The sequence below is a fragment of the Mirounga angustirostris genome, unplaced genomic scaffold (assembly GCF_029215605.1).
Source record: "Mirounga angustirostris isolate CCGP_5_RB_7025 unplaced genomic scaffold, mMirAng1.0.hap1 SCAF_15, whole genome shotgun sequence".
Taxonomy (NCBI): Eukaryota; Metazoa; Chordata; class Mammalia; order Carnivora; family Phocidae; genus Mirounga; species Mirounga angustirostris.
Genome location: NW_026991723.1, coordinates 88704955 through 88731569, shown reverse-complemented (window position 1 = coordinate 88731569; position 26615 = coordinate 88704955). Strand labels below are relative to the sequence as shown.

Genomic DNA, 26615 nt, shown 5'->3' with positions numbered 1-26615 from the left:
CTGGTGCCCACCCGGGCACCCCTCCCAGGGGGTTGTTCCCTCCGTGCACTGCAGCGCCCTGCTCCCCCAAAGTCCTCCCTCAGGTGCAGCTCGGCCTGGGCCAGACTGAACTTCTACAACTGTCCACACCCACCGGAGGGGGCTCCCCTCACGTCTGTAGACTGGGGGGAGCCAGAAAATGTGGGGAAGGTTAGGGAGCAGAGGCACAGCATGATGGCAGGGTGGGGTGCAGGGTCCCCAGGTGGGACCTGGCTCTGTCAGGTCTTGGGGCCCCTGCCCCGCCCCCCTCCTGCAGCTGGCTGTGGGGAGCTGCTTCCAGAGCAGAGCGCTCCCCAGCAAAGCAGGCACTTGACAGGACCGACGTAATGGCCAGTCCTGAGGCAGCCAGTCACCACACATACAGTCAGATGTCTGAGAACCTTGGCAACATTATGTCAATGCTCGCGCTCACTCTGACAAATAAATAAATAATCTTTAAAAAAAGTAAAAGCTGAAAGTTTAATCAGAGGTTCTCGACCTTAACCGTGTATCAGAATTAGCCAGAGCACTTGTTACGCATATAGATTCTCAGGGTCCATCTCGAGCTACTAATCAGACTCTATGGGGCCAGGGCCCAGAAGGGCATTTTCAAAAGCTCTCCTGGACATGCTCAACCACTCAAGTTCTGCCAGGAACCCACAGCAGCCCGGGGTCCTGGCCGTGTTCTGAGAGGTCAGGCCTGCCACTCCTAAGCTAGGCCCTCCCCCATCGGTCACACTCCAAACCCAGAACCCCACTCCTGGAGCCCAGGACAGAGGCAGGGCCCCCGGGCACGAGCCACTCACCTCTCTGGCCCAAGGGGCAGTGGGTACACACCACCTCCCTGCTCTCTGGGATGACTGTGCAGGCCGACCGTCCGGGGCATGGGCAGGGCTGACAGTCGTCAGCCTGGCCTGCGAAGGGGTTGCCATAGAAACCTGGCAAGCAGCGCTCACAGGACGGGCCCTCGGTGTGGTGGCCGCACAGGCAGATCCCTGAGGGGAAAGACAAGCACCTGGTTAGGACCACCTGAGCCCAGAATGCTCCAGAGACGGGGGCATCTTGGTGGGAGAGGTCACAGAGCACATCCCCAGCAGAACTGAGGTGGGAACCTTCCAAGGCGGGAGCCGCACAGCCTGGGGAGAACAAGTCTCCCACTTGCTGACCGTGTGGAGCTGTGGAAACCATCTAACACCCTGTGCCTCAGTGACCTGCAAGATGGACACAACAAGGGCTCTGACCTTGAGGGTTTTTGTCAGGATGCAGCTAGAGCGCCCTGCACAGTCCCCGGCTCACAGAATGATCCAGGACTGTTATCGTTGGTATTCTGTATTCCAAAACCTATCAGCGACCCAACAGGTGGCACATCCGTGTCTACACTTACGGGTTTCCTGCCCCTTCCTCTGTGTTCTCTTAACCTCAGGGGCCAAAAGCAAGAGTGACAGAGACCCAGGAGTCTGTTCCTGACAGGAGTTTGCAAGGAGGCTCCCCGTGTATGGGGTCTGCGGGTTCCCGGAGGCGGCCTGGTCTTAGAGAACAGACCCCGCCCCCACTCGTTGCTCATGCTGGGGGATGGTGCAAACCCCCTTCTCCAGCACCTGGAGTCCGATCAGACCCTGTGCCCTGGGGAAGGGAGGCACCACGGCCAGGGACTGAGGGAGGAGCCCCGCTGAGAAGGGCTCAGTGACGCAAGACCACCGCTTCCAGGAGGCCCGGCGGCACCCAATGGGGTGAGGGGAATAGAGGGACTTCAGGGTGGCGAATCCAGGGGGGACCATCATGTCTGTGCTGCTTTCCGCTGGTCTCTGCCTCGGCCCACACCCCCGCGCTCACTCCTCTTCCTATCCAGTGTGAGCAGCTGTGGTCTCGCTGCCCATCTGACGGGTGAGGACCTGCCCAAACGGAGCAGGAGGTCACGGGGTGGCGAAGGGCTCCGAGGGGTGACGGACCGGCCGTGCATCGCGCTTCCTCGGGAGGGGCCGCCTGGAGCAGTGCACGGAAGCATGGGGAGGCCTCATCTGGGCTCGATTAGTGATGCCTGCCTCGGCCCAAACTGGAGGAGCCCCTGATGGGTAGTGTGTGTCTGTCCGGGCTAGCTAGTCTGCTGATTCCCAGGCTGCTGTCCTTTGTCCGCTCCAGTGCAGGCATTTCCCTTCTCAGAGACCCCCCACCTGCTCCAGGAGGGCAGCAGGAGGGCCTGGGTGTGGAGAGAGGCCCCACCCAGCAGCTCCTGCCTGGTGACCTCGCTCGAGGGCTCTCTGCGTTTCCTTGGCTGCAAGTGGGGAAGACCTGCCAGCAGTGAACTTGTGGCAGGAGCAGCTCTGCCACCGACTTGCCGAGCGGCCTCCCTGCGCGTTGGGCCCCTCACCTGTAAGATGGGACGCTAACGGCAGGAGTTGACGGTATAGTGTGTAGAGAGGTCCCAGCATGGGGAGGAACCTGATGACACCATTTCATGAGTATTGCTCTTGGTGATCACTCACACATGCGCACAGCTGACCCTGCTCAGGTCATCGGCTGTGCTGGGTACAGCCCAGGGGGCTTGTGGATAGGGTGCGAGGACTCACCTGTGTGGGGGTCACAGGTGCCATGCTGGTTGCAGGTGCAGGGGACACAGTTGGCATAGGGACCCCCCAGAGGTGTCTCCCTCTTGTATCCGGGAGCACAGGATTCACAGAACTGGCCTGTGTACCCCTCGGGACATGAGCAGGTCTCCACCCAGGAGGCTGGCGGGGAGAGCCCCCGCTGGGCGGATATGAGCCGGACCTTGGTCAGGAACACCTGGCCTGCAGAACGAGGATAGAGAGGAAGAGAGTTATGGGCACACATTCCCGCCCCCCCCAAGACCTTCCTATTCACATACGTAACAGGCAAAGGGAGGGTTATTGGCCCACATACAGAAAGGCAGTCTATGAGTCAATTGCAATTTTAAAAAAACAAAGGACAAAGGAAAAATAAGGTAATTTTCAGAACAAAAAATGGATATGGCTGGGAATTTTATGGAAAGACATTCATTCTCATGGGTTATTAAAGATACGCAAATTTAAACAAGGAGGATACCATTCACGCCCCTCAGATGGGTAAGCATTTAAAGATCAATGACAGGAGGGGTGCCTGGGTGGCTCAGTCAGTTAAGCATCTGTCTTCGGCTCAGGGAGAAGCAGACTCCCCACTGAGCGTGGAACCTGACACAGGGCTTGATCATGGTCATGATCTTGGGGTCCTGGGATCGAGCCCCCTGGCAGTTTCCACGCTCAGTGGGGAGTCTATTTCTCCCTCTCCCTCTGACCCTCCCTCAGCTCATGCTCTCTCTCTCAAAATAAATAAATAAAATCTTTAAAAATAAATAAAGATCAATGACAGGGAAAGATGGTGTGAGGAACTCATGGGTTCTGTTTCTTTCTTTTTTTTTTTTAAAGATTTTATTTATTTGAGAGGGAGAGTGAGTGAGAGAGAGAGAGCACGAGGAGGGGGAGGAGCAGAGTGAGAGGGAGAAGCAGACTCCCCGCTGAGCAGGTAGCCGGCCCCAGGGACGTGGGGCTTGATCCCAGGACTCGGAGATCATGACCTGAGCCAAGGGCAGACACTTAATTGAGGGTTCTGTTACTAGTGAAGCAAGAGAGCCCCTATCAGACCAACCTTCCTCCAGAAAACTAGAATCTTAGGGCAAAATATAACAATGATCCATCAACCCTGAAGAAGAACCAGAGCAGGTAGACAGTGGAGGAGGGTGGACACATGCCCTGAGAACATAGATTGGTACAGCCTTTCTGTAAGACAATCTGGCAGCGGGTATCAAAACTTAAAATGTGCCCTCTTTGACCTAACACCGAACATTTCCATTTTGAGGAATCGATGCTACAGACAGACTTGCACAAGGAGACAAAGACCTTTCTATGGAGCTCTTGCCTGTTCTCTGCAGCAATGTTTGCATAGTGAAAAACCAGAAACTGCTTCAATGTCTAGGAATAGGGGGATGGTTGAAACTTTAGGGAGCATCTATGCCATGGAATGATACGCGGTGGACGGACAACCAGCCTTTTCTATGTGTAAGACAAGTAACGGCCTCCAAGACACACTATTCGCTGAAAAAAAAAGCAATTGCATGGAGAGAGATAGCCCAGAACATCATCAGTGGGAAGAGGAGGTCTGGGGCTGCTGGGGGGGCGGGGAGAGGGATGGTCGGTATGCCCACCTGCCTCTCCAATTTGCCCCAGCACCCAGCACGGGCCCGGTCTAAGTAGGTGCTTTGTGAACATCTGTTAACTGAAGGGTGAGTGAGTGGCAGAAATGAAATTCCTGCAGGAAGTCTCAGCAGGGTGACCTGGGGATCAGGGAGGCTTTGGGGAGCAGGGGCAAGGATGATGGGGTTGAAGCTCCAAAGAGAACGAGGGAGCTGAGGCAGGAGGGGCTGGGTTACAACCCCCAAGCCTGGACTCGAAGGGGCCCCAGAAGTCAAGGTTCTCAAAAGTAGCCAATCACCCCCCTAGAAGCAAATCTGTGGCTGTTTTGGTTGTCACAACGATGGGGAGACAAGGACCAGGGCTATCAGACACCCTGACATGAGCAGAACCTCCCCCCCGGGACTTTTTTTCCTTCTTTCTTTTTTTTTAAGATTTTATTTATTTATTTGACAGAGAGAGACACAGCAAAAGAGGGAACACAAGCAGGGGGAGTGGGAGAGGGGGAAGCAGGCTTCCCGCGGAGCAGGGAGCCCGATGCGGGGCTCGATCCCAGGACCCTGAGATCGTGACCTGAGCCGAAGGCAGACGCTTAACGACTGAGCCACCCAGGCGCCCCCCCTCCCTGTGACTTTCAAATGTCTGTCTGGATGCCGAAAGGGGCAGGGATGCCCCTTTGCAAACACGTGAGCCCAGACTCCAACTCCATTTTAAACATAAGCACAAGGCATTTCCGAATGTTCAGGTGTACATGGAATCGTCTAGTAACGCAGGTACCGTGAACGTGGAGGGAACGCCGTGCTTTGTGATGCTGAGAATCTTCCTGAGAGTCACTCACCACTTTGGAAAATCGAGTCACCGGTACCCCACCCCCCAGTTCTGGGAGTTTGTCACCGGTGTGTACCCTGTCTGTGCTATGGTCCCCTCTGTAACTGCCCCACTCACAGTGGTCTGGCCAACAATCCGATCTAGTGATGATTTCAAGATGACAAATGTACAAGGCTTAAGGAACAAGGGTCAATCGTATTCAGATGGGCATTTGCAACGTGGCTTTACAGCTTCACCCACAAACGGATGGTTACTTTGCCAAGGCTTTTTTACCCCCTAACGAAGCAATGAAACCACCAAGGCTAAGTAAACCTTTTCAAAGAACCGCACTGACCAAGGTGGCAAAACGGCACCCCCTTTCTCACCATCTCCCTGCTGCCTGTGGCCACACAAACCAGTGGCTCCTGTCCCTTCTGTCTCTGTCAGTGAGAGCCCCGCCACACGCTCAAGTAAGTCTGCCTGGGGACAGCTGACCCTGACCCTGGTTTTTACGCTAGTATTAGTCATGAAGATTTCCCTGCCCTCCACATATGCAAACGGCTCCCGAGCTTCAGTTGCCCCGACATGCACACTTACTCGTCACAGTGGGGCAAACTTGTCACAACTCTTGTCCAGCGTGGTCATGCCTGAGCACTGACACTCTGGAAATCAATTACTTTCGTATGTCATTTACTTACCTTTTATTTGCTCTGTAGATTACAACTAGGGTACTATATTGGTTTTTAAAAATGGTGTCTAGGTAGGTTATAATATCTCTAAGTTTCCCTTCCAGATAGTAAAGGGGTGTCCTATGTGAGATACCTCTTCTAAAGGGGTGTCCTATGTGAGATACCTCTTTCTATGTGAGATACCTCTTCTAAAAGGGGGGTACTGAAGATGTCCAGTCTAGGCACATGTAGGTATGGGAGCCGGGGGAGGGGGTAGGGAGAGAAGGAGGAAGTACATCAAGGAAAGAAGGAGGAACCAGGAACAGTCAGAGGACCATCAGGACCATCACCATGTGAGCAGGGTGAGAAAGCCCCGTGGAAGCTGGGTCCTGACCCAGCCCCCTCGGCTCTGAGAAGGTTCAGAAACGGATCTGCACTCAGGGAGGCTTAGGTGCAATACCACCAATGACCAGCAGGAGGAGCCAACTCTGGGACCCTCGCCTGCTCCTGAGCCCAGCACCCAGAGGACCCTCAGAGGTCCTGCCTTCTGGCAGTGGTGGATTCCGCCGTGGCCTGACGACACCCAACAGTTCTTGGCTGCTTCATAGCCACACATCTGTCTCTTAGAGCTGTCCACCCTCGGGCCCCTTACCGGTCCAGCCCCTGCCTCTGTCCTCAGGGTCCACCCTCCCCGGTCCTTACCAGTTACATGCCCCTTGGCAAGGGTCCTACTTCTCTGACCTTCAGATGTCTTTGTGGTAAAAACGGGGGTGGTAACTGTCTGCTGTGGGGACTCAGCAAGGCTATGCACGAAGGAGCCCCGGGGCCCGGCTGGTTCTGGGGATGGGGGCTGTCCTTATCATTACTGACCAGAGGGGCTTGGGCTCCGGCCACCAGCCCGGATGCGCAGAGCTGTCAGATTGGCGAGCAGCCGCTGGAAGTGGAAGGGGGGCAGCAGAGGGTCCACATCCTCGGAGGTCTCCTGCAACCTGACAGGGGAGGGCGTCAAACTGGAACCCAAGGCTGGGGGCAGGTGGTGCCAAGGAGCCTCCAGCAGGGGCGGAGAGGGCGGGAGGCCCCAGACCACGGGACGATCCACGTGTGCCCAGACCTCAGGGACCACCCTGACTGCCCAGGCCCCGCTCTCAGGACACAGCAAGACACTTACTCGAACCTGAGCTGTACCTCCCCGGGCTGCCCGGCATCCGGGGGGCCGGAAAGGCTGGAGTGCTGCAGAGTCAGGGCCAGGCCCACCCCTTCCAGCCTCAGCTGCACGGGGAGTGGGGAGCCCCCAGGGGGGACCCAGAAGGTCAGTGTGAGGGGCTGTCCATAGCTGAACCGCTGATCTCCCAGGAACTTCTCTGAAGACGAGAAAAAGGTTTGTCTTCACTTAGCTTGATTTTAAAGATTTTGTCTCCGGTATATTGATTTTATTGACAATTAAACATCCAAACAAGATAAAGTGACAGCAGGGAGAAAGCCAAAGGCTCCCTGCAAAGCAGACGCTGAGGGTGGCCGCACGCCCCCCTGCAGGCCTGCTTCATGTCCCTGTGCCCCTGTAGTAACACAGGGCCCCACGCCCTGCTTACTGCTCTGCTGTCACTGTCTCGAGCTTGGGTTTTGTAAGTGAAGCCTGATGGGACAATGGAGTCTCTGGACTCTGTCTGGAGCACAGCAGACACGCGTGTTGCACGTGGTGGTGGCACCCAGCCGTCCCCGTCACAATCCGTGCTCACAATACCCCACCAGCAGCTTCTGGTGGCCCCACGCGTGGGGAGCCTAGTGAGGCTCAGAGCACGTACAAGGTAAGCCTGCTACACGTGCGGCTACGCAGGGGCACTGACTGCCCCGGGGCCACGCTTTCCACGGGCGTCAGAACACCTTTCGAGCAGAAAGAAGGTGGTGGCCTCCTAAGAAACACAGAGGACCCAGGGGCCCTATCACACACAGCCTTCGAACTCGGGCTGTTTTTCTGTATCTTCCAACTGCTTCAGCTGAAAAACCCCCACATGGCAAGAAAGGGCCCCACTGGCCCCTCGTTGCTTATCTCCCTCCCGTCCCCCGGCACTCAGGAATCAGTGGGAGGCAGAGTGTGTTGGGAGAATGTGGTGCGTATGGTTGATTCTGTCCACCTACCTCGCCCACTGCACCATGCCCAGCACCCACCCGGCACAGGACCCAGCAAATACTTCTTAAGCAAAAAAACTACTTTTTCGTAAGCCTGTCCAAAAAGCACCACGGAATAGAGTGTGTTTTGTGCTCTTAGACCTCTGAGCTTGGAGAACCTGCCCCAGGACGGGGTTCTCAAGACCCCTGGACTTTTGCTTCTTGCCAGGTGCTGTGTCCACAGAGCAAGCCGGATATCTGTGCACCATCGCTCTGGTCCTTCTCGGAGAGGGAGGTCAAGGGCAGGACTGGGTCGGGGGAGCCAGTGGACCCGGAATCTGGCCATAGGAGAGCTAAGAATGGACTCCTGGATCCTGGTTCCAGGTCTGGTACAGTTCCCAGGAGACCAGAGTTGCCCTACTTGGTGGGGGGTGGTTCAGAATAATCTAGAACTTCTTGCTTCTGCAGGAATCCCAGGACCCTGGGAGGAGGGTGCCATGGCCTGGCGGGGTGAGAGACTGATGGATGATGCACAGGGATTTCTGGGGCCTGAAGGGACCTGGTGGCAAGCCCTTGATCAGAAATCAGGCGGGGGAGGGGTGCTCCAGCAGACTCTGCGGGGCGTGTAGTTGGTGGAAAAATGGCCCCCAAAGGTATCCATGTCCTGATCTAAGAAATCTGTGAATACGGTATGTTGCATGGCAGGGACAATGAAGATTGCAGATGGGATAAAGGCTGTTCATCAGCTGACCTTAGAGTAGAGAGATTATCTTGGATTGTCCACCTGGGCCCAGTGTAATCACAAAGCCCTTCCTACGTGGAAGAGGGACTAAGAAGAACTGACGTCACAGAGCTACAACAGGGGGAGATCCCTCGGCTCTGAAGACGGAGGAGGGGTCTCGAGCCGAGGGATGGGAGCGGCCTCCAGAAGCTGGAGAAAGCAAGGGAACAGATTCTCCCCTGGAGCCTCAGGAGCGCAGCCCTGTGGATGCTGTGATTTTAGCCCCGGGAGACCCATTTCAGACTTCTGGCCTCCCAGACATGGAGAGAATAAATCTGCATTGCTTTTAGCCACTGGGTTGGTGGTCATTTGGCATAGCAGGAAATGAACGTGGGGCAGTCCTGCCAACCCCACGTACCTGGTAGCGTAAGCTCCTCCTCTTCTCCTGGATTCAGGAGGATCCCCCTTGGGCTCCATCGTGCAGGATGCTCTGGGCCCCCCACACTTCCGGTCCGCCAACCCTGGGCTCCTGGACAGCAAACACACATGCCCATGTGAGGCTCTGGAGGGTGGCCTCCACCCCCTCCCTCTTCACACCCTTCCCGGGGGTCCCACTGATGGCCCCCAGAGGCCTGAGCACAGCCTGAAACAACTAACCCCGGTAGGTGGGGAGAGACAATTCTAGAGACGGGTCGGGGTTGGGGGGGGCGGTGAGAGCCAGCTGGTGCTCCATGCTGCCCATAGCCAGGCAGCTCAGACCCCCACCCCAGAGTCAGCATGGGGGTCTTAGGGTGGGAGGTAGCCCCAGGAAAAGTGAGAAAGCTCAGGGTGCTGGCTGTTTAGGGCAAGGTCCGACCTCTGAGCCTGCCTTGCCCCTTCAGTGGGCCCTGAATACAACATAGGACACAGTCTGGAGACCCCAGCACGCGGCACTGAACAACAGGACATCTCTGACAGTACCGGACTTGACCTCGTCCTCAGATCTTCCGAGAACTTCCTCACCTGCAACCTCACCACGCCTGTCCTTTGAGCTGCATGTGTCATTAGCCCCACCGCACTCCGGGAGGCCACCTCGTTAGGAAGTGGTCAAGCCAGGGTGAGAACCCAGACCTTCCCATCCCCCGTCCCGTCCACCCTCCCTCTGGTGATGGCACCACACCAAGCAGAGTCCGGCACAGAGCAAATGACCCCAAGGGAGCAGCTGGGAAAGGGGGTGGAAGCCTGACCCCTGGGGCACCAGAGGGGTGAGGAGGGAGGGATGAAGGGAAAGAGGTCAGAAAGAGGAGGTCTGCGGCTCCCTGGTGCTAGACTAAGTTCTGCCCCTCACTGGCTGTGTGACGCTGGGCAAGTTACTTCACCTCTCTGAAGCTGGTTCCTTATCTGCAAAATGGGGACAACGGAGTACCTCTGGCCCTGGCAACGGTTCTCAAAGTTGGTCTGAATACCCCGGGAGATTCTTGAGACTCAGGGAACCCCCGAGTTCGAGCTATCTTCATAGTAACACCAAGATGAAATTTGCGTCTTTCATGCTGCGTCTGACCAACACACGGTGGAAATTTCCAGAAACTGCAAGTCATGTGCTATCACAACAGACTGAGCTCTACTAATCCAGCCTTAAAGAGATGTGCAAAAGTATACACATGCACTCCCCTCTTTTTGTTTTTTTTGAAAAACAGCTTTTTTTGCACGGGCTGATATTATTTTATGTTACACATTTATTCTGGTCATTTTTAAGTGAATTAATATACAACTATTTTAAAATTACAGTTTTCATTTCTAATACCGAAAATACCCACGTAAACTACCCACGTAAAGAACAGTACTTGGAGGTCCTCAGTAATTTTCAAGAGCATGGAGGGATCCAGGGACCAAAAAGGCTTGAGAAGTGTGGCCTGAGGGTCCCAGTGAAGTATACGAGATGCTGAGAGAGATGCACCAAACCCAGCGCCTGGCTCAACGTGAGAACGAACATGGTCTTGTTCTTAGGATCTATAAAATGAGTCCCATCTGATGCTAACACCCTAGGACCCCCCCCCCAGGTGACCTCAAGGCGGGGTCCCATCTCCGTCCTGCTTTCTGGGCAGTGTCCAGCAGAGGGCGCACTGCCCCCTGTCTGGGTCCCCTCCTGCCTGGCGGAGATGCAGGGGTCAGAGGACTCTGCTGGGCACGGCAGGGGTTCCTGTAGGCTGTGATTTAATGCAGAGCTCCACTGCCCTCCAGCTCCAAAGATGCACGTGCACGCACCTGCAGTTGGGGACCCAGGGCACCCTGGTACCCCCGGACCCTGTCCCAGACAGAAGGCTGGCAGAGCAGCTGAGAGCAAAACTCAGGAGCTGACAAACCTGGATGCCAACCACTAAACTCTGTGACATACCTTTTCTGGGCCTCAGTTGTCTCATCTGTAAAATGGGAATGAGAGTACCTACCTTCCAAGGACTCTGTGGGTTCCATGCATGTAAAGAACTCAGCACAGTGCCTGGCATACAGCAAGCGCTCAATAAATGGAGTCCAGGGCATTGTTCGTGAATCCCCAGCACTGGGACACGTCACGGGAGGCCAGTCTTGACAGACTGATTAGAAACTCCCCCACAGGATCTAAAGGCTGCCACCTACCCAGCTCCCAACCCTGCTGGAGGCTAGGGAGGGAGCCAAGGGGTGCAGGTAGGTACTGGGGAGTGCTGAAGGGTGCAGAGGGGCACATCTTGCGTGGCCTGTGTGTGTGAGCCCGCGGGAGATGCCTCCCCTGCAGCCTGAGGCTGCCCCCTCCTTCCCACCCCCACCCCTACCCCCACCCCCAGTAGTGCAGGATCTCCCCAGAGCAGGACCGCCCCACCCCCCCGCTGGGAAGTCGCTGTGGGGGCGATGGGAGGCGCTTCCTACCCTGGCGGAGGTCGGAGAGGATGTGGTGCTCCCGAAACTGGGCAGCGGCCGCACACACCTTGGAGTGGCCGTAGCAGAAGCAGCTGGTGCAGCCGGCCAGGTGGTGGGGCTGCAGGTTAAACGTCCCCGGGCGACATCTGAAAGGAGCGCAAGCCCCGGGGGAAGGGGGTGGCAAATGAGCCAGGGAGGTTCAGGGGATCCCAGCTAGATCAAGGTGAGTCAGAATCACTGGGGGAACTTCAAAATATATATATACACATTTTCGGATTTACAGGAGTTGCGAAGATCATGCAGAGAGTTCCTGTGGCCTCTTCACCAGCTTTCCCTGACATCAGCAACACGGCAAGGGCCCACTTAACTGCGCCGAGAAATTCGCGTGAGTTCACGTTAGTTCCCGTTATGTCCTAAACTCCAGACTTGATTAGGATCTCTGCCCTTTTCCCCCCAATGCCAGTTCTCCTGGCCCGGATCCGATCCGGGACCACGGGACCACGGTGCCTCCTCTGGTCTGTGCAGTATCCTTGTCATCCACACCCTTGACACTTTTGAAGAGTAGGCAGATGTTTTGCAGAATGCCCGCAATTCGGGTTTCTCTGATGCAGTCTCATGATTAGACTGGGGTCATGGGTCTGGGGAAGCAATAGAGGTGAAGTATCCCTCTCGTCACATCGCACTGGGGTAAATGACGCCCCTGTGAGATCCGGGAGTGTTAACCTTCACCGCCTGGTCAAGGTGCAGCCCGCCCACGGGCTCCTGCACCGTCTGCCTTCAGGAGGAAGTCACTAAATGCAGCCCCATCGGGCGCCTGGGTGGCTCAGTCGTTAAGCACCTGCCTTCGGCTCAGGTCATGATTCCAGGGTCCTGGGATGAGCCCCACATCAGGCTCCCTGCTCGGCGGGAAGCCTGCTTCTCCCTCTCCCACTCCCCCTGCTTGTGTTCCCTCTCTCGCTGTGTCTCTCTCTGTCAAATAAATAAATAAAATCTTTAAAAAAATAATAAATAAATAAATAAATAAATAAATGCAGCCCCATCCCCTGGAGGGCGGGGGACACACGCGGACACCACCACCACCGTAATTACCAAATATTTTGCGAGGGAGATATTTGGGGCAATGCGAATACCCTGTTTCTCCTTAAAATCCTGCCCACTCAATTAGGTGGCTCTTGCCCATCGCGACCATTACTGTGAAATTCAAACTGATTTCCTATTTCTCCCCCTTCCTTCTACATTTATTATTTGGAATTCTTTCACCAGGAAGATTTGTCCTCTCGTCCCGGTGTTATTTATTTTTCCCCCCTCATCTGTTTATATCAGTGGGGACTCACGGATATTTATTTGATTCTTTGGGTTATAATCCAATACCATCATTATTTATTTTGTTCAAACTGTTCCAGCTCTGGGAGCTCTTTCAGGTCAATGTTTGTGTCCTCAGGCCCCCATCCTGGTTTAGAGGTTTTTTTCTGTTCGTTTTTGTCTGGTTTTGTTTTTAATTAAGTACTTCCTTGCTCTCTGTGACGACCAGACACTCTGGGCTCATCCGGCATGGCCCCGGCCCCAGCCCTGGGATCAGCCATTTCTCCAAGGAGTCCTGGAGAAACATTTCACAGACTCCCAGTCTGCGCCTGGGGGCTCCGTGTGAGCCAGCCGGGGTAGAGGTATCGGATTCGTAAGAAGCTGTCGATGACCCCCGGGGCCCAGCCAGTTCTGAGGAGCACAGCTCATCAACCTGTCCCATTTCACAAATGGGCAAAGTGAGGCTCAGAGGGAGGACCCCCTGAAGGTGCAAGGTGGAGGGGGGCAGAGCTGTGGGAGAACCCAGGTGGGGGTCCGGTTCCCCGACTCCACTCTGTTTCCTCACCTGAGGGATCTCAGGGAAGGAAGTCCCATCAGGGAGCCGAGCTCCCACCCCAGGGCCTGCAGGCCACATGTGGACGAGGTGAGGGGGTGGCCTGGGGCTGACCTAGGCAAGTCAAGGCCAGGGCCAGCCACGGCTTCTTCTGACCCAGTAGAGACCCAGTGCACACTGACAAGAGTCGAGTCCATGATATAATGCTGTATCAGGTGCTTCACACACAGGTCTGCAGGCAGAGAATCAAAAAGCCCCCAACAGACCCTGTGCTCGTTGCAAAGGGCTTCAGAGGTCAGAGCCAAAGCCAGGAAGAGGAGACGGTGTGTGCCTAAGGAGGTAAACCCACATTTGTCCGCCAGCCCTACTGCTTGGGGCTTGGAGGTCCCCTGAACACACCAAAGAGGAAGTTTAAGGATCACGTGGCTTTGGAAAAGTAATTTTGCCTTGTGGAACTTCGGACACTCCATTTGTCCACGATAGGATGACAAAGACGGCAAAGCGGTTGGAATCGCAGCTCAACTGGTAGAAGCTTCTTGGAGTAGAGCAGAGAGGATTCTGAGGTTATAGTGGGGCTCATGGTAAAGACCGCGGCGTTCCACTAGTGATGTCTGCCCTGGGGGTGAGCGGGGAGGGCAGTGGTGGGAGTATCAGGTATTTGCTATTCCTGGATTAGAGCATCTCTCCTATCCTTTCCAGCTTTTTTTTTTAAGATGTAAAAAAAGAATGGCTATCACAGCTTATAACCATCAGTGTAGGGGTCAAAGTATAAGTGGCGTCCGGGCGTCAGGTGGCGCAGTCAGTTAACAGTCCAACTCTTGGTTTCGGCTCAGGTCACGGTCTCAGGGTCGTGAGATCGAGCCCCACGTCAGGCTCCATGCTGAGCATGGAGTCTGCTTCAGGTTCTCTCTTCCTTTCCCTCTGCCCATCCTGCTCGTGCACTCTCTCTCTCGCTCTCTCTAATAAACAAATCTTTATAAACAGTGTCAAAACCTTTAGATAACTTCCAGGATGGCAGACCCACGGTGCCCCAGGAAGGGTGACAGGTGGCGAAGTTGCCCAGGTCTGTATCGGCCCTGCCCCTGCTCCTCCACCACATCATGAGCCCTGAAGTCACTCCCAGCAAGCTGAGGGTCGGATCGGCTCACCCACCTGTCACACAGGTGGCCTTCCACGTTCCTCTTGCAGGTGCAGCGTCCGCTGTGGGGGTCACAGGTGCCCAGGCTGCCGACAGCACTGCAAGTGCAGGGTCTGCAAGGAGATAGGACAGTAGGAAAGGTATCCAATGAGCAATTCCAGAGTGAGGATAACCCATCCTCCTGAGAGGGAACTTCTCCATCCTTCCCCATTCCCTAGAGAACCAGGAGGTAGGCTGACCCAAGAGCCTGCCGCCTGGCTTTTACCATTTCCACCTTGCCAAGGAAGTGACCCATCCACTCACCTGAAGAGTGATCCATCTGCCAACCCACCCCCTCATCCATCTGTACATTCTTCCAGCCACCTATCCATTTATTCATCCTTCCAGCCTTCTATTGATTGACCCACCCACCCATCCATGCATCTTTCCATCCATCCATCCATCCATCCAACAAGACATGGTTCCTGCCCTCACAGAGCCTACAGTCAACTGAAGATGGACAAACAGGTAGGTACTGTACTTTGATATGTTCTAAGAGGAAATATAAGAGGCCATAGGTGCACCAAGGAGGAGCTTGAGGTGAGGGACAAGAGGACAGGTAGAGGAAGACTTCCTTCCACGGCCAGAGTTGTGCCTACACCCACTGAGTATTCTGTGGGGCATCCGAGACTCCCCATCCAATCCCGATGTATTTCCATTGCCTTTCAAATACACAAAGAGCCTGTTGTAACCAAAGCCAAGTTCATTTAAAAGTGTTTCTGAGTTTCTAAGAGCTTTATTTTTTTGGTCATGGTTGTTTCTCAATTAAGTGATTGAGTTAGACCAGCATGTTAAACCCCTCTTCTGAGGTCTGGACCCCAGGAGTCCCTTGCCTGTTCTCTCCCCTTGGATGCCCCACCAGCACTGCAGAATCAGCCTCTCCCCGTATTGTGCTCCCTGTGTCATGAATGGCCTCCCTCCACCCAGGGGCCTGGAGGCTCTGCCTTCATTCTTCCTCTTCTGCTCCCTGGTGACCACCTCCTGCCAACTCTGCCTTCCGAGGGGCTCTGGAATCTGTCTGGTTCTCTGCCTCTCCGTGGCCAAACCCTAGTGCGAGCTGCCATGTCTCCCAGCTGTTCCTGCTGCAGCCTCTCCCCCGGCCTCCAACCTCATCCCACTCCTGCCTCACACCTGTCCACAGCTCCTCCTGAGGCCTCCGAGGCCCCATCGGACCCTCCTCCTCTGTGCACCCTCCTGCCCTGCACCCCCCGCTCATCCATACCGAGCTTCGCCTTGTACTTGCCTCTGAGCCTTTGAACGCACTCTTCCTCTGCCGGGAACACCTGCCCCTCCCTCTGCCCTCTCTCGGCAGCCCTCCCTTCTCAGGCCTCACACTAGGAGCTCAGTGCCTCTCATGGGAAGCCTGCCCTTGACCCCCAAGAACAGCCGGGCTTCCGAGGGACTCATGCCCTGTCTCACATTCTCCAGGGACGGGGTGTCTCTAGTCCTCGCGTGGGACTGGGGGTGGCTGCAGAATGGGAATAAGACGGAATGACGGAAAGAGAGATGGAAGGCCGGAGGGAAGGACAGAGACTTTCCCCTTCCTCCCGCTTCCTGGCGTTCAGTCCCAGTCCACCACCTGTGTGCCCTGCGTGGCCGCCTCACCTGCAGCCTCCCTCACTGAGCGAGTGGAAGCCGGGCCGGCAGCGGTCACACTTCCAGCCCGTCACCGTGGGCTTGCAGACGCAGGTGCCCGACGTATCACACTGGAGGCGCAGGGAGCCTGGGGGAGGAAGGGCACAGGGCAGCGGGGGCCCGGTCGGGGCCGGGGGGGCGGGGGCGGGGGCGAGGTGGTGGGGCCCACTACCTGCCGGGTGGCAGTCGCAGGGCTGGCACGGCGTCCGAGGGCTCCAGCGATAGAAGTCCTCCTGACAGCGCTCGCAGTGTGGCCCGGCCGTGTGGTCCCGGCAGCGCAGGCAGCGGCCGCCGTGGCCCGTGCGGCGGAAGAGCTCCCGGTCGAACGCACACTCCTCCGAACGGCCACTGCAGTTGCAGGCTGTGGGCAGGAGGCAGGGGGCGGCGCGTGAGCGGCGGGCTCGGCGGCAGGGGAGTCTGGGCCGATCCGCCTCCCGGTAACGAAGGAGTGGCCAGCTCCACGAAGGTCCAGCTTGATCAAGGACACGGAGACCAGTCGACTGATCTTCCCCAACAGGACTCTCAAGAGCAAAGGGGGCAGCAAGACCCAGGACCCTCCCAGGCACGCCGGACGCACCGTCCGCACGCACGGATCACGGCTGGCCACCTTCTGGAGTGGCAGCGTGGCTCGCTCCAAGCTGTCTCGTGGATCCGCTCAGCCGCAAGAATTGTGTGGATCTGGCTCCTAGTGACCATGAGGTCATTCAGATGCATGGAAATATAGGTCACCCCTTTACTCATTGATTCGTTAAAAAGGGAGTATGTACTAAGGATTGCTCGGTCCGTCTCAAGCCCCGTTGTGAGCCCAGCGTGGGTGGGGGGTGGTCAGCGAGCATCACAAAGAGTGCTGTTCCCTGTTTGACGGGGGCCAGATGCAGCAAGCAAGCGAAAATCCTACAGGTGGAAGGCTGCGGGGAGGCTCTGGGAGCTGAAGGAGGGACCCCACAGGCTGTCCTCAGGGCGGGGGGCGTCCCAGGGGGGAGGTGAGGGCCGGAGCATAAGCCGTGGACAGCCAGAAAAGATCTGCCCAGTGCTGGGGTGGGGGGGGGGATGCTGGCATGTCACTTGATGGGCAGAATGATGGGACAGGGAGGGGTGCGGGGGGCAGCTATGAGGTCGAGAGGTCAGCAGAGCCTGATCCAGGGAGGCCAGGCAGCCATGGTCAGTGGACTTCACCTGGAGCAAGGCAGGCTCTGGGAGGTTCAGCCAGTGGCTGGGTGTAATTGGGTTGGCACTTTAGCAAGAGCCTCGGGCTGCAGGCAGAGCCAGGCCGGAGGCTGGTAAGCAGGGCAGGGGGAGCTTCAGGCCTGGAGGAGGGGTGACGGAGCTGGGACCAAGGCGCAGACTGAGTAGAAGGACACAGTCAGGCGGGCCGGAGGGACATGGATGAGGCCGAGCTCAGGGCTGCCTCCCCTGGGGGGTGGCGAGGGGTCAGGCACGAAGCCCCGGCTTCCGGGCTGGTGACAGAGTGGACAGAGATGTGACCACTGGGCGAGGACACGGCAGGAGAAGTGGTCTGGCCTTTTGTGTCCCCACCACAGAGACAGCCTCAGGCTCAGAATGGGCGAGCCAGCCAGCACCGCCTCCTGGGCCCCAGGGAGGACTTCCTGGGGGAAGCAGGCCAGTGAGGGCAACAGAACCCCATGAGGGCCCCGGGGGCCCTGGGAAGCTCCTGCAGACAGCGCTACGCTGTTTGCAGAACAGGCTGTCCCCGCCCCGTCCCAGCTTTGGCTGCCAACAGCCCCGGCCCACGAGGAGAGTGGGCCCAGAGACCGGGCTGTCAGGACCATGCCCATGAACAGGCTCCTCCTGCCGGCAGCCGGGATCCAGGGCCCAGTGAGGGTCAGCCGCCCTCGGGGAGCCTGAAGTAGCAGTTCGGGTGACTCTCTGGGGGACAGGGCAGGCTCGGAGCCCGTGGGAAGCTGGGACGGATGGTGATGGACAGTCCCAACCCCACTGTATGCAGCCCCACGTCCCGGGGGAAGGTATGCCAGCACCATCCTCTGCAGCCTGTCTCTGAGGTTCCGTGGTCCAAACCACATCACATGGGCACTGGGACATCAAAGGCTGCCTGGGGGGCCATGGGCGAGGCTGGGTGGGCAGGTCAGCACCCCCCAGGACCCGGGGCCTTCTGTTCTGGCTTTGATTAGCGGTTGGAGCCCTTGAAACAAAGAACAGTGGGGGGCCTTCCCAGCCCTCCTGCCGCAGCCTCCTCCTCCTCGACTGGGGGATTTGGTCTGGGGGAGTGCTTTGTGCTTTGTAGGGGGCAAGACAGAGGAACGCACGCCCCCTTCCGCTCTCCCCTTGCCCCTCCTCATCCCTGCAGCCACGGGGGGTTAGTGTCGGGGCAGCCCCCACTGCCGGTCTCAGGGAGTCTGCTCCCCAGCCGGCGCCACGGCTCCTGGCCCCAGCCCCCCCCCGGCCCCCATTGCCCAGAGCCCCGGGACACTCACGCACACACTCGTTGGCGGCCCCGGCCGTGCCCCGGGCCCACGGCCGGTCCTGGAAGAAGGGCAGGCAGCTCTCGCAGTCGGCGCCCGTGGTGTGGTGCTGACATCGGCAGGCCAGCCGGCCCGCCGCATCGGGACCGCACTCGCTGGCGTGCCCGTTGCACTTGCACCTGGGGGAACACGGAGATCGGGGTCCAGAAACTGGGGAAGGCACCGTCAGGGGAGGGGTTCATCGCCAGGTAGCCCCTGATTCGACCGCTCAGTGATGGAGCTCCAGGGAAGCCCTACTATGTGCCCGGGGAGCTGGCCGCACTGTGCTCTTCTGAGCTCCATCCGCGGACAAACCCACTGCGTCTTCACGAGCCCGCTATCCTTCCCATTTCACAGACGCGGGAACTGAGGCACGCAGGCTGCCCCGGGCCAGCAGTTAGGAATGGCAAAGTTTGCAAGGCTGCTACTGAAGGAGTCCTAGCCTAGCGACACCCAGAAAGAAGTCATCCCAGTCCCCCGGGGGGAAGGTGGGGCAGCTCACGGGCACGGGGTGGAGGAAGGGGGCAGCCAGCGAGCTCACATAGTCCTCCTTCATGTCTAAAGGGGCGAGAAAGAGGTCGCTCCTTACGGAGGACAGCCCCCAACTCATCTCATGTCCCCAGTGGGTCTGTGCCTGGGGGACAGCCCCTGGGGCCCGTTTCCCGCAGCATCCACCTTCCCACAGGGACAGGAGACTGGCAGAACTGGGCAGACCCAAGTGAGCGCATGGGGCCACCACGATGTCCAGCTTCCAGCCTTCCTCTGTGCTGTCCCCGGCTGAGCTTATACCTTCTGCTGGAGCCTCCCTGCTGCAGCAGGAGGGACCACACTCACCCCCATTGCACAGATGAGAAAACGGAGGCTCAGGCCACGAAGAGACAGGTGCTAAGTGGCAGAGCTAGACTCTGCACCCTGTTCTGCTCCACGCAGACCCCACACTCCTGGACCCTGGAGGCTGCCTCCTCAGATGCATGGAAATAGAGGTCACCCCTTTACTCGTTAATTTACTTTACTCATCAATTCATTAAAAAAGGAGTATATACTAAGGATTGCTCGGCACCCCCAGCATCTTCTCCACTTTGGGGACACAAGGCTTGGGAAGAGCACAGGGCATTGTTTCCTCCGCGGGAGCCCCAGGTAGGCAGGGAACGCCCTAGCATTTCTGGCAGGGGTGAGGTGGACCCCAGGCAGTCTTGAGAGAGGGTGATCCCTGGTCTTGGGACAAGGGACTGCCCATGCCCCTGGGGAGGTCTGCGAACACCACCCTCCCCCATGAAGCCCTCTGACCCCGAGGGAAAGAATGAAATTCTTCTAGGCCATTGTGGGAAGCGGTGCCGGCCCCCTGCCCCCCAGCCAGCTGCAGGCCCGAGGGTGGTCTGGCTCTGGCAGCTGGGGCCCAGATGTTCTCTGGCCCAAAGCCCCCTGACAGAAGGCGCTGGAGCTCGCCACCATCCGCCATCGTGGGGAGCGCCTCCTCCCGGGTGGTTTGACCTGAATCAAGCATGGGAGCGACAGGGGAGGAGGCACAGAGGGGCCCTCACAGACACCCCCACCTCTTCTCCCCCAGCCCCAGCCTTGCCTGGAGGGTCCTGACACCACGGGTGCAGGTAGCTGGGCCCTCCCTTCCCTTTCTGGGCTTTTCCACCTCTCCGAACGCCACCCAAGCATCCCTGAATTCCAGAAGCTGCTTTCTTCCCACTCACACTGGCCATGACCCCCACAGCAGGCTGACTCCCCATTCTACATAGCCTGCAGATCCACAAGCTTCTACCCGCCCTACCAGCCCCTCCCACGGCCACTTTCTAACGTTCTCTTCTCTCTCCCCTTATCCTTCCCCGTGCAGTGTCAGGGCGTTGGAGACTTTTCACACCCTGTTACTACCCTGGCCAAATCCTTCCACAGCTCCCCACTGCCTGTGGGACATGAGGGAACTCGGTCCACGGACCAGACCATCTTGCAGCCTTGTCTCCCGAGGTGGCTCACGCTGGCCCTTCTGCCCAGGATGCTGGCCTCCTCCCACCTTGGCTGGGCCCCTGTCTGCAGAGCAGTCTCCCTGCCGGCTGGCGCACCCCGCCCTGGCCCCCGTCCTTATTATTCTGGGGTGGAGGACATGTTTGTTAGATACTAATCTGATCACAGTCTGCCACCCCCTTGAGTTTGGGGCGGGAACGCCTTTGTCTTCCTCTTTCCTTTCCAAGAAGGAAGCACCCAAGTGTTCCTGCTGAAGACACTGCGTGAGCCTCCCCTGGTTCCCCAGCCCGCCATGTGTGCCCAGTACCGACAGCCACGGGGAGACAGGCCAGGGATGTTGAGAAAGACAGGCCTCTGCCCTTTGGGCGGCCCCTGCTTCCCAGAGAGGAGAGATGCTCAGCCAAACCACAGCAGCCCGGGGAGCCAGCACCAGGGGTCCAGATGGCAGAGCCTGGCAGTGCCCACAGGAGAGAGGGGGTCAGAAACACAGCCCCTGCTCACTCGGGGCCCCTTCCGTGGGGCATTGGAGTGGCCTGACCCGTTAGTCTGCGTAGAGGTGCCTCAAAGTCTTATTTAAAATGTTTGGGTCCCTGTGAAGCCCAACCATACCCAAGGTTAGCAGGAGACTGGGGCGGGAATGGTGTGGATGGGCTGCGTGGTCTGTAAAATCAGGAGTGCTGATAGAAGTAAATCTTTGAAAGCTTCAAGCCCTGCACAGGCCCGTGGTCATCCTTAACCAGCTTGACTTGGAAAGAAAAAGGAGGGAAGGGAAAGGAACAGAGGGGAAGGGATAAAGGATGAGGAAGGAAGGAAGGGAAGATAGAAGGAAGGAGGGAGAGAAAGAAAGAAGGGAGGAAGGGAGGAAGGAAGGAAGGAAGGGAGGGAGGGAAGGAAGGAAGAAAGAAAGGGAGGAAGGGAGGGAGGAGAAAGTGAAGGGGCAGGGACCTCCAGGCGGAGGGATCAGCAGGTGCGAGGTCTCGCATGTCTTGCACATGGTAGTGGAGGCACGGCTGATACAGGAAATGAAGGAGCTGGGATGTGGCTGGGCCATGAAGACCTCGAACGCCGGGCCCAGGGGACCAGGATCCTGCCCCTCCTCTGTCCCCTGAGGCATCTGAAGTGGCTTCTCCACCCTCCACGGCAGCCACTGGGTGACCCCCATATGGTGACCACCCTCTTTCTGCCCGCAACCCAGGGTCTGGGCTCCCAGGCCCTGCCGTCCTGCCTTCCACCTACCTGCCACCCACAGAGAAGTCGGACACAGCATAATAGTAGGACTGCAGCACCTTGGGATCCTTGAAGATGTCGTCCCCAAACGTGTTGAGCCGGTCCAGGGAGATGAGGAGCTCGGTGCTGGTGACCCACTCCTGGGGGGGGCGGGGGGCAAGGGTGGAGGAGGGAAGGCATCAGCAGGCTCCCGAGTTCTGCTTGAAGGTCCAGCTGGCTGCCCTGCGGGTCTCATGGGACCCAGGGACAAACCAAGCTTAGACAAATCACAAGAACGGTGCAGAAATAAGGAGCCTGCGTTTTGGGATCATGAGCCAGCCTGGGGGCCAGGCCACTTACTGGCTGTGCAACTTTGGGGAATTACTCGAGGTCTCGGAGGCTCCCGTTCCCCATCTATAAAATGGGACAAGGAATTGTGCCAACCCCACAAGGGTGTTTGGAGGAGGATGGCCAATGTCAACAGTGGGGCGTGGGGTAGGGACATGCTCAGTAAGTGGCCGAGGTGCTGGGGGGCAGGGCCAAAGCAGTCCAGCCTATATCACCTGTTGTGCACTTAACTTCTCCCACCCTAGATATTAGTGGGGGGAGGACATGTCCCAGTGCCCTTCTCCCCCACTCAGCTGGGCCTGATGTGGGGCAGGTCCTAGTTTCTAGGCTTCTCATATGCTCAGGCTCCCACAGCCAGTCACCTGCCCCAGGTGACATCTGTACCTACAAGAGTAGGGACTTGGGGCCCCTTGTTCTCACGGCATCCCCAGCCCCCAGGCTCTGCCTGGCACGTAGCAGGCGCTCAGTAAATACTTGCTGATCGCTGAATGACACCTTCCCCCTGGAAGAGCGTGGCGGGGAGGTAGGAGAGAGCCCACGTGAAGGCTGACATTTTCATCCGCCTGCTGTTATAATCAGAGGTACACAGAGGCAGCTCCGGCTGAATTTTAATCAGCATTTTAATTCAGCCCAGGAGCTCCTGGTTTAGCAATCAGGCCCATCAGGGCAGAAACGAACTTCTGGCAAAGTCTGTCCTCGGGCCCCAGCGTGATGCAGGGTCTCTGCTGCTCCCTCTGAGCTCAGCAGCTCGCCAGCCCACTGCCTGGGACCCAGGGCCTCTGCCCAAGGAGGTTTCCGCTGGGGAGGGAGGGTCCGGCACCAGAAGAACTTCAGCGGGAGCCTCAGCACCGAGCGGAGTCCGTAAGCGCCCGTCACTCAGCCAGCTGCCTGGCAAATGTCAGTGTGCCTTCAGGGATCTGGTTAAAACGCAGCCTCTGAAGCAGAGGTCAGGGGCAGGGCCTGAGGTTCTGCATTTCTAGCAAATGCCCAGGCTGTGCTGATGCTGCTGGGTCCCTGGAGCAGAGAGCTAGTGCCTGGGGCGGCGGAGCCCAGAGTGCACGAGGTCGCGGGCTGGGAGAGAGAAGGGGCATTTGTTCCCTCAGCCCAAATCGTATGGGGCTCTCCCTGATGCCTTAAAGGTCATGTTAGGGCAAATCGGAGCCCCAAGGTACAACAGGCCTTTGCAGCTCGGAATGGCCCCAGCTAAAACCACAAGTGGGCTCTCGGGTGGATTCTGGCCAGACCCTGGGGTCCAGGATATGGCCTTCAGAGGCAGGGGGCGGGGAGCTTCTGCTCCAGCCAGCACCCCGCAAGGGAGACGCTCAGGTGACCACTCGGTTCTGGTGGCCCGATTCTGCTTGGCAAGCTGGCCCTCTCCCCAGGATCCTTGGCCCCTCTTGGGGAACAGAGGGACCCAAGACCCTGCAGGCACGTGGACATATCCTTCATTACTTCCCACCCCGAAATGCTCCGAGTCCTCAGAGGAAGCGCCGTCCCAGATGTTCCCAGAAGGAAGGACGGAAGGGCAAGGTGGGCTTGCCTTTCGTTGTCTTTCTTTGACCTTGGGTTCTGCCTGGGATAGGGAGTGGGGGGGTGGGGGGTGGGGGCGGCATTTCTGAAGAGGTTGTTTCTCTGTCGGGGACAACGTCCAGCACATAGGAGACAAGTCACGGGAGGGTCTCAGCCCGAGCCTCTGCCCCGGGCTGATGCCTCAGACACAGGAACAGGGGCCTGGCCCTCTGCTTGTCTTCCGATGACCTTGGCTGATAATTGGTAATCTACAGAGCTTGGAACCCCGTGGAGAAGAAATTGTCATTTTAAACAGAATCACGATGATGACACACGAATATTTTTAATGAGACAAAGAGGACCCGGGCATCTGGAAATGTGATCCTGTACCTTAAAGGATTAGCCTTGCCCAAAGAGAGGTTTGGCCTTTGCCCCGCTCCTGGGAGGTCACTTCTAAGCCCTTAGAATGCCCTGCTTGGTAAGAGTGTCTTTGTTGGCCTGTGGTCTCGGGCCACTCCAGACAGTCTATGCTAACAACTGGTTTATGCAGGTGCCTTGGGCCACACAGAATCAGCTTGTCCTCTGAGGGAGCTGAAGGTTAAGGTCAGCCATGCAGGCAATGGGCCATGTCTATGTGACCCACTCCTAGGTACAGGCGAGCCTCCTGGGTTGACAATACTCTGCATGCTGTCACAACGTCACTGGGAGAAAAAAATGCCGTCCCCACGACTCTATATTGGGAGAGGACAACACGAAGCTCCACCCCTGGTCCTTCCTGGGCGCTGCTCCAGGCACCTCTTGTCGCTGGGAGTTTCACGGCTGTCATGAGTTCTGTGAGCCCTTCAAGACAATCGCTGAACCTGAGGGTGGTCTTGGGGACCCCAAACCAGCTGATTCCATGTGCCTCTGTGCTGGGCAGCCGGGGCAGGGACACAATTTCTTTCTGGGCCTAAGTGTTCCCTCTAGAGATAAACAGGAATTCTATCCCTGGCGCCCGGGGTTATCTCTGACCGGCAAAGGATGTGTTCTGAGCCTGTCAAGGGAGGGGAGGGCAGACTTTCTCAGCACAGGAGACCCAGGGGTGTGGACTAGAGGGCCGTCCAGTGCTCAGAAACATGGAGCAGAGCACTGCATCTGTAGGCGAAAGGTCACCGACACTCAGGAACGTGGACGTGCGTGGGGACCAATACCGGTAAAGGCCACAAACCTGAGCAGACCCCAGTGGGCTGGACAGCAGGAGGTGTGAATGGATACAGCTACAGGCCTATTCTTGAGCCACTGGGGGCTCTTCCCTTCAAAGCGTGATCGAGCACTTCTTACGTGCCAAGCACTGTGCCGGCTGCTTCATAACTGACTGTCCAGACCAGGCAATTTAAATTAAAATTCGTTAAAATAAGACTTAAAATACACTTCCTCAGTCATGCTAGTCTCATTTCTGGTGCCCTATAGACACATGGTTAGTGGCTACCACCCTGGACGGCTCAGCTAGAGACCACATCTGTCACTGCAGAACATTCTAGAGAGCGCCGCCTTATAGCACAGAACCAGGACTCCACGATTCCCAAACTCATGTTCTTTTCATGTTTCTCATTTTACCCTCATAAAAGCCCTCGGGGACACACGGGGGGCAACGTTATCGGTTCACAGAGGAAGGAAGCAAGGCCCTCGGGAGGGTGTGCTAGAAGCATCTAGAAAGAGCACCAGTGAGGAAGGAGTCAGGACACTCGGGTTCTGGTCTGGGCCCTTCCACCAACCCATGTGCGCCCCTGGAAAACCCCTTCTCCAGTCCAGACCCACATAAGGGAGGGGTCAGCTGAGTTGGTGGCTGTCACAGGGCTCCCAGGAGCCACAGGGCCCTGCTGCAATGGGCAGGGGAAGGGACGCTTCTGCTTGGCTGAGCAGGTCCTCCTCCATCTAGCTCACTGGCGGCGTCCACAACACGTGCAGACACCACAAAGGCTTCTGTTGTTTCAGATCTGAAAACTGTGGGATCCCGTAGGACCCCGGATCCTTCCGCTCGTGACTTTCCTGTGCACCCCCGGGCCCAGGGATCCCCCACCCCCACCCCCCCGCAGCCCAGTCCCGACCGGCCAGGCCCGGCTGCTCTCTGACCTGCAACACGGGACTCTCCTCGAAGTTGTAAGCGCTGGGCCGGCCCTCCAGTGTGGAGAAGGCCACGCTGCCACCGCTCAGCGGGGAGATGTCACTGAACTCGGAGGTGCAGAAGGCCACGCGCTCGTCCTCGCCAGGGCGCAGGTACTGGCCCTCGGGCCTGCCGTAGGTCTTCTGGCAGGAGGCACTGTAATATTGGTAGGGCTGCCATGGGCCATCAGCCTGGGTGCGCTTGTAGATGGCAAAGCTCTCGGGGCGGCTGGTATGGAACTTCAGCCTCACGTAGGTGATCTCGTAAGCTTTCCCTGCAGCAGTAAGGCATGGACCCATTTTACAGAAGGGAAGGGAGAGTCAGAGTCCTGGAGCAGGGAGAGTAGAAGGGCGACATTGCGTTAACTATCTCGGGTGGGAGAGGCTGCCTGGAGTGCTGTGCTCAGTGTGCCATGATCGATTAGTGATGCCTGTCAGGGGCACCGGACCGGGACAGACAGAACAACAGTGGTATGCTTCCTAGGTACCTGCCATCCTTTACCTAGGCCAACTTGCCTCCCTGCACAGGAATCTGAATGGTAACACCCCTGACAGGCAGCCAACCCTTTTTGCTCAAGTACCTCTAGCAACGGGATGTTGCCAAATCCTGAAAATCCTAATTTCTTTTACTACACCCCAGCAAAGCCAACCCTTCCACCCGTGTCTTTAGGCTCATTCCTCCCCAGGGACTTCAGACCCTTGGAGTCTGGAGACACCCCGTTCCAACTCCCCTGAACCCTAATGCAACCCTCCCAGGACACTCTGTTCTTCTGGTGTTCATTTAACTTCTCTCCTCGTCCAAATTTCTCAAGAGAAGTCTACATCTGCTTGGCCCCACAGCCTCAACTCCCAACTTGGCCCTCAGTTCATTGCAATTCAGCTTCTCTGGGCTGTTCCATGGAAACTGCTCTTGCAAAGCC

At 57.5% G+C, this 26615-nt stretch overlaps 1 protein-coding gene across 1 annotated transcript in view; it reads right to left on the bottom strand.

The window, feature by feature from the left end:
- Positions 1 to 26615, bottom strand: part of LAMC3 (laminin subunit gamma 3) — a 55629-nt gene that overhangs the window by 17575 nt on the left and 11439 nt on the right. Inside the window, exons 2-13 of the mRNA XM_045870476.3 lie at positions 25666 to 25970; positions 21727 to 21857; positions 18493 to 18659; positions 16212 to 16400; positions 16010 to 16127; positions 14380 to 14478; positions 11382 to 11518; positions 8920 to 9030; positions 6843 to 7035; positions 6545 to 6663; positions 2586 to 2804; positions 825 to 1013 (exon numbers count right to left, since the gene is read on the bottom strand). Coding sequence (XP_045726432.1) covers positions 825 to 1013; positions 2586 to 2804; positions 6545 to 6663; positions 6843 to 7035; positions 8920 to 9030; positions 11382 to 11518; positions 14380 to 14478; positions 16010 to 16127; positions 16212 to 16400; positions 18493 to 18659; positions 21727 to 21857; positions 25666 to 25970 — 1977 coding nt within the window. The remainder of the gene's footprint in view (positions 1 to 824; positions 1014 to 2585; positions 2805 to 6544; positions 6664 to 6842; positions 7036 to 8919; positions 9031 to 11381; positions 11519 to 14379; positions 14479 to 16009; positions 16128 to 16211; positions 16401 to 18492; positions 18660 to 21726; positions 21858 to 25665; positions 25971 to 26615) is intronic.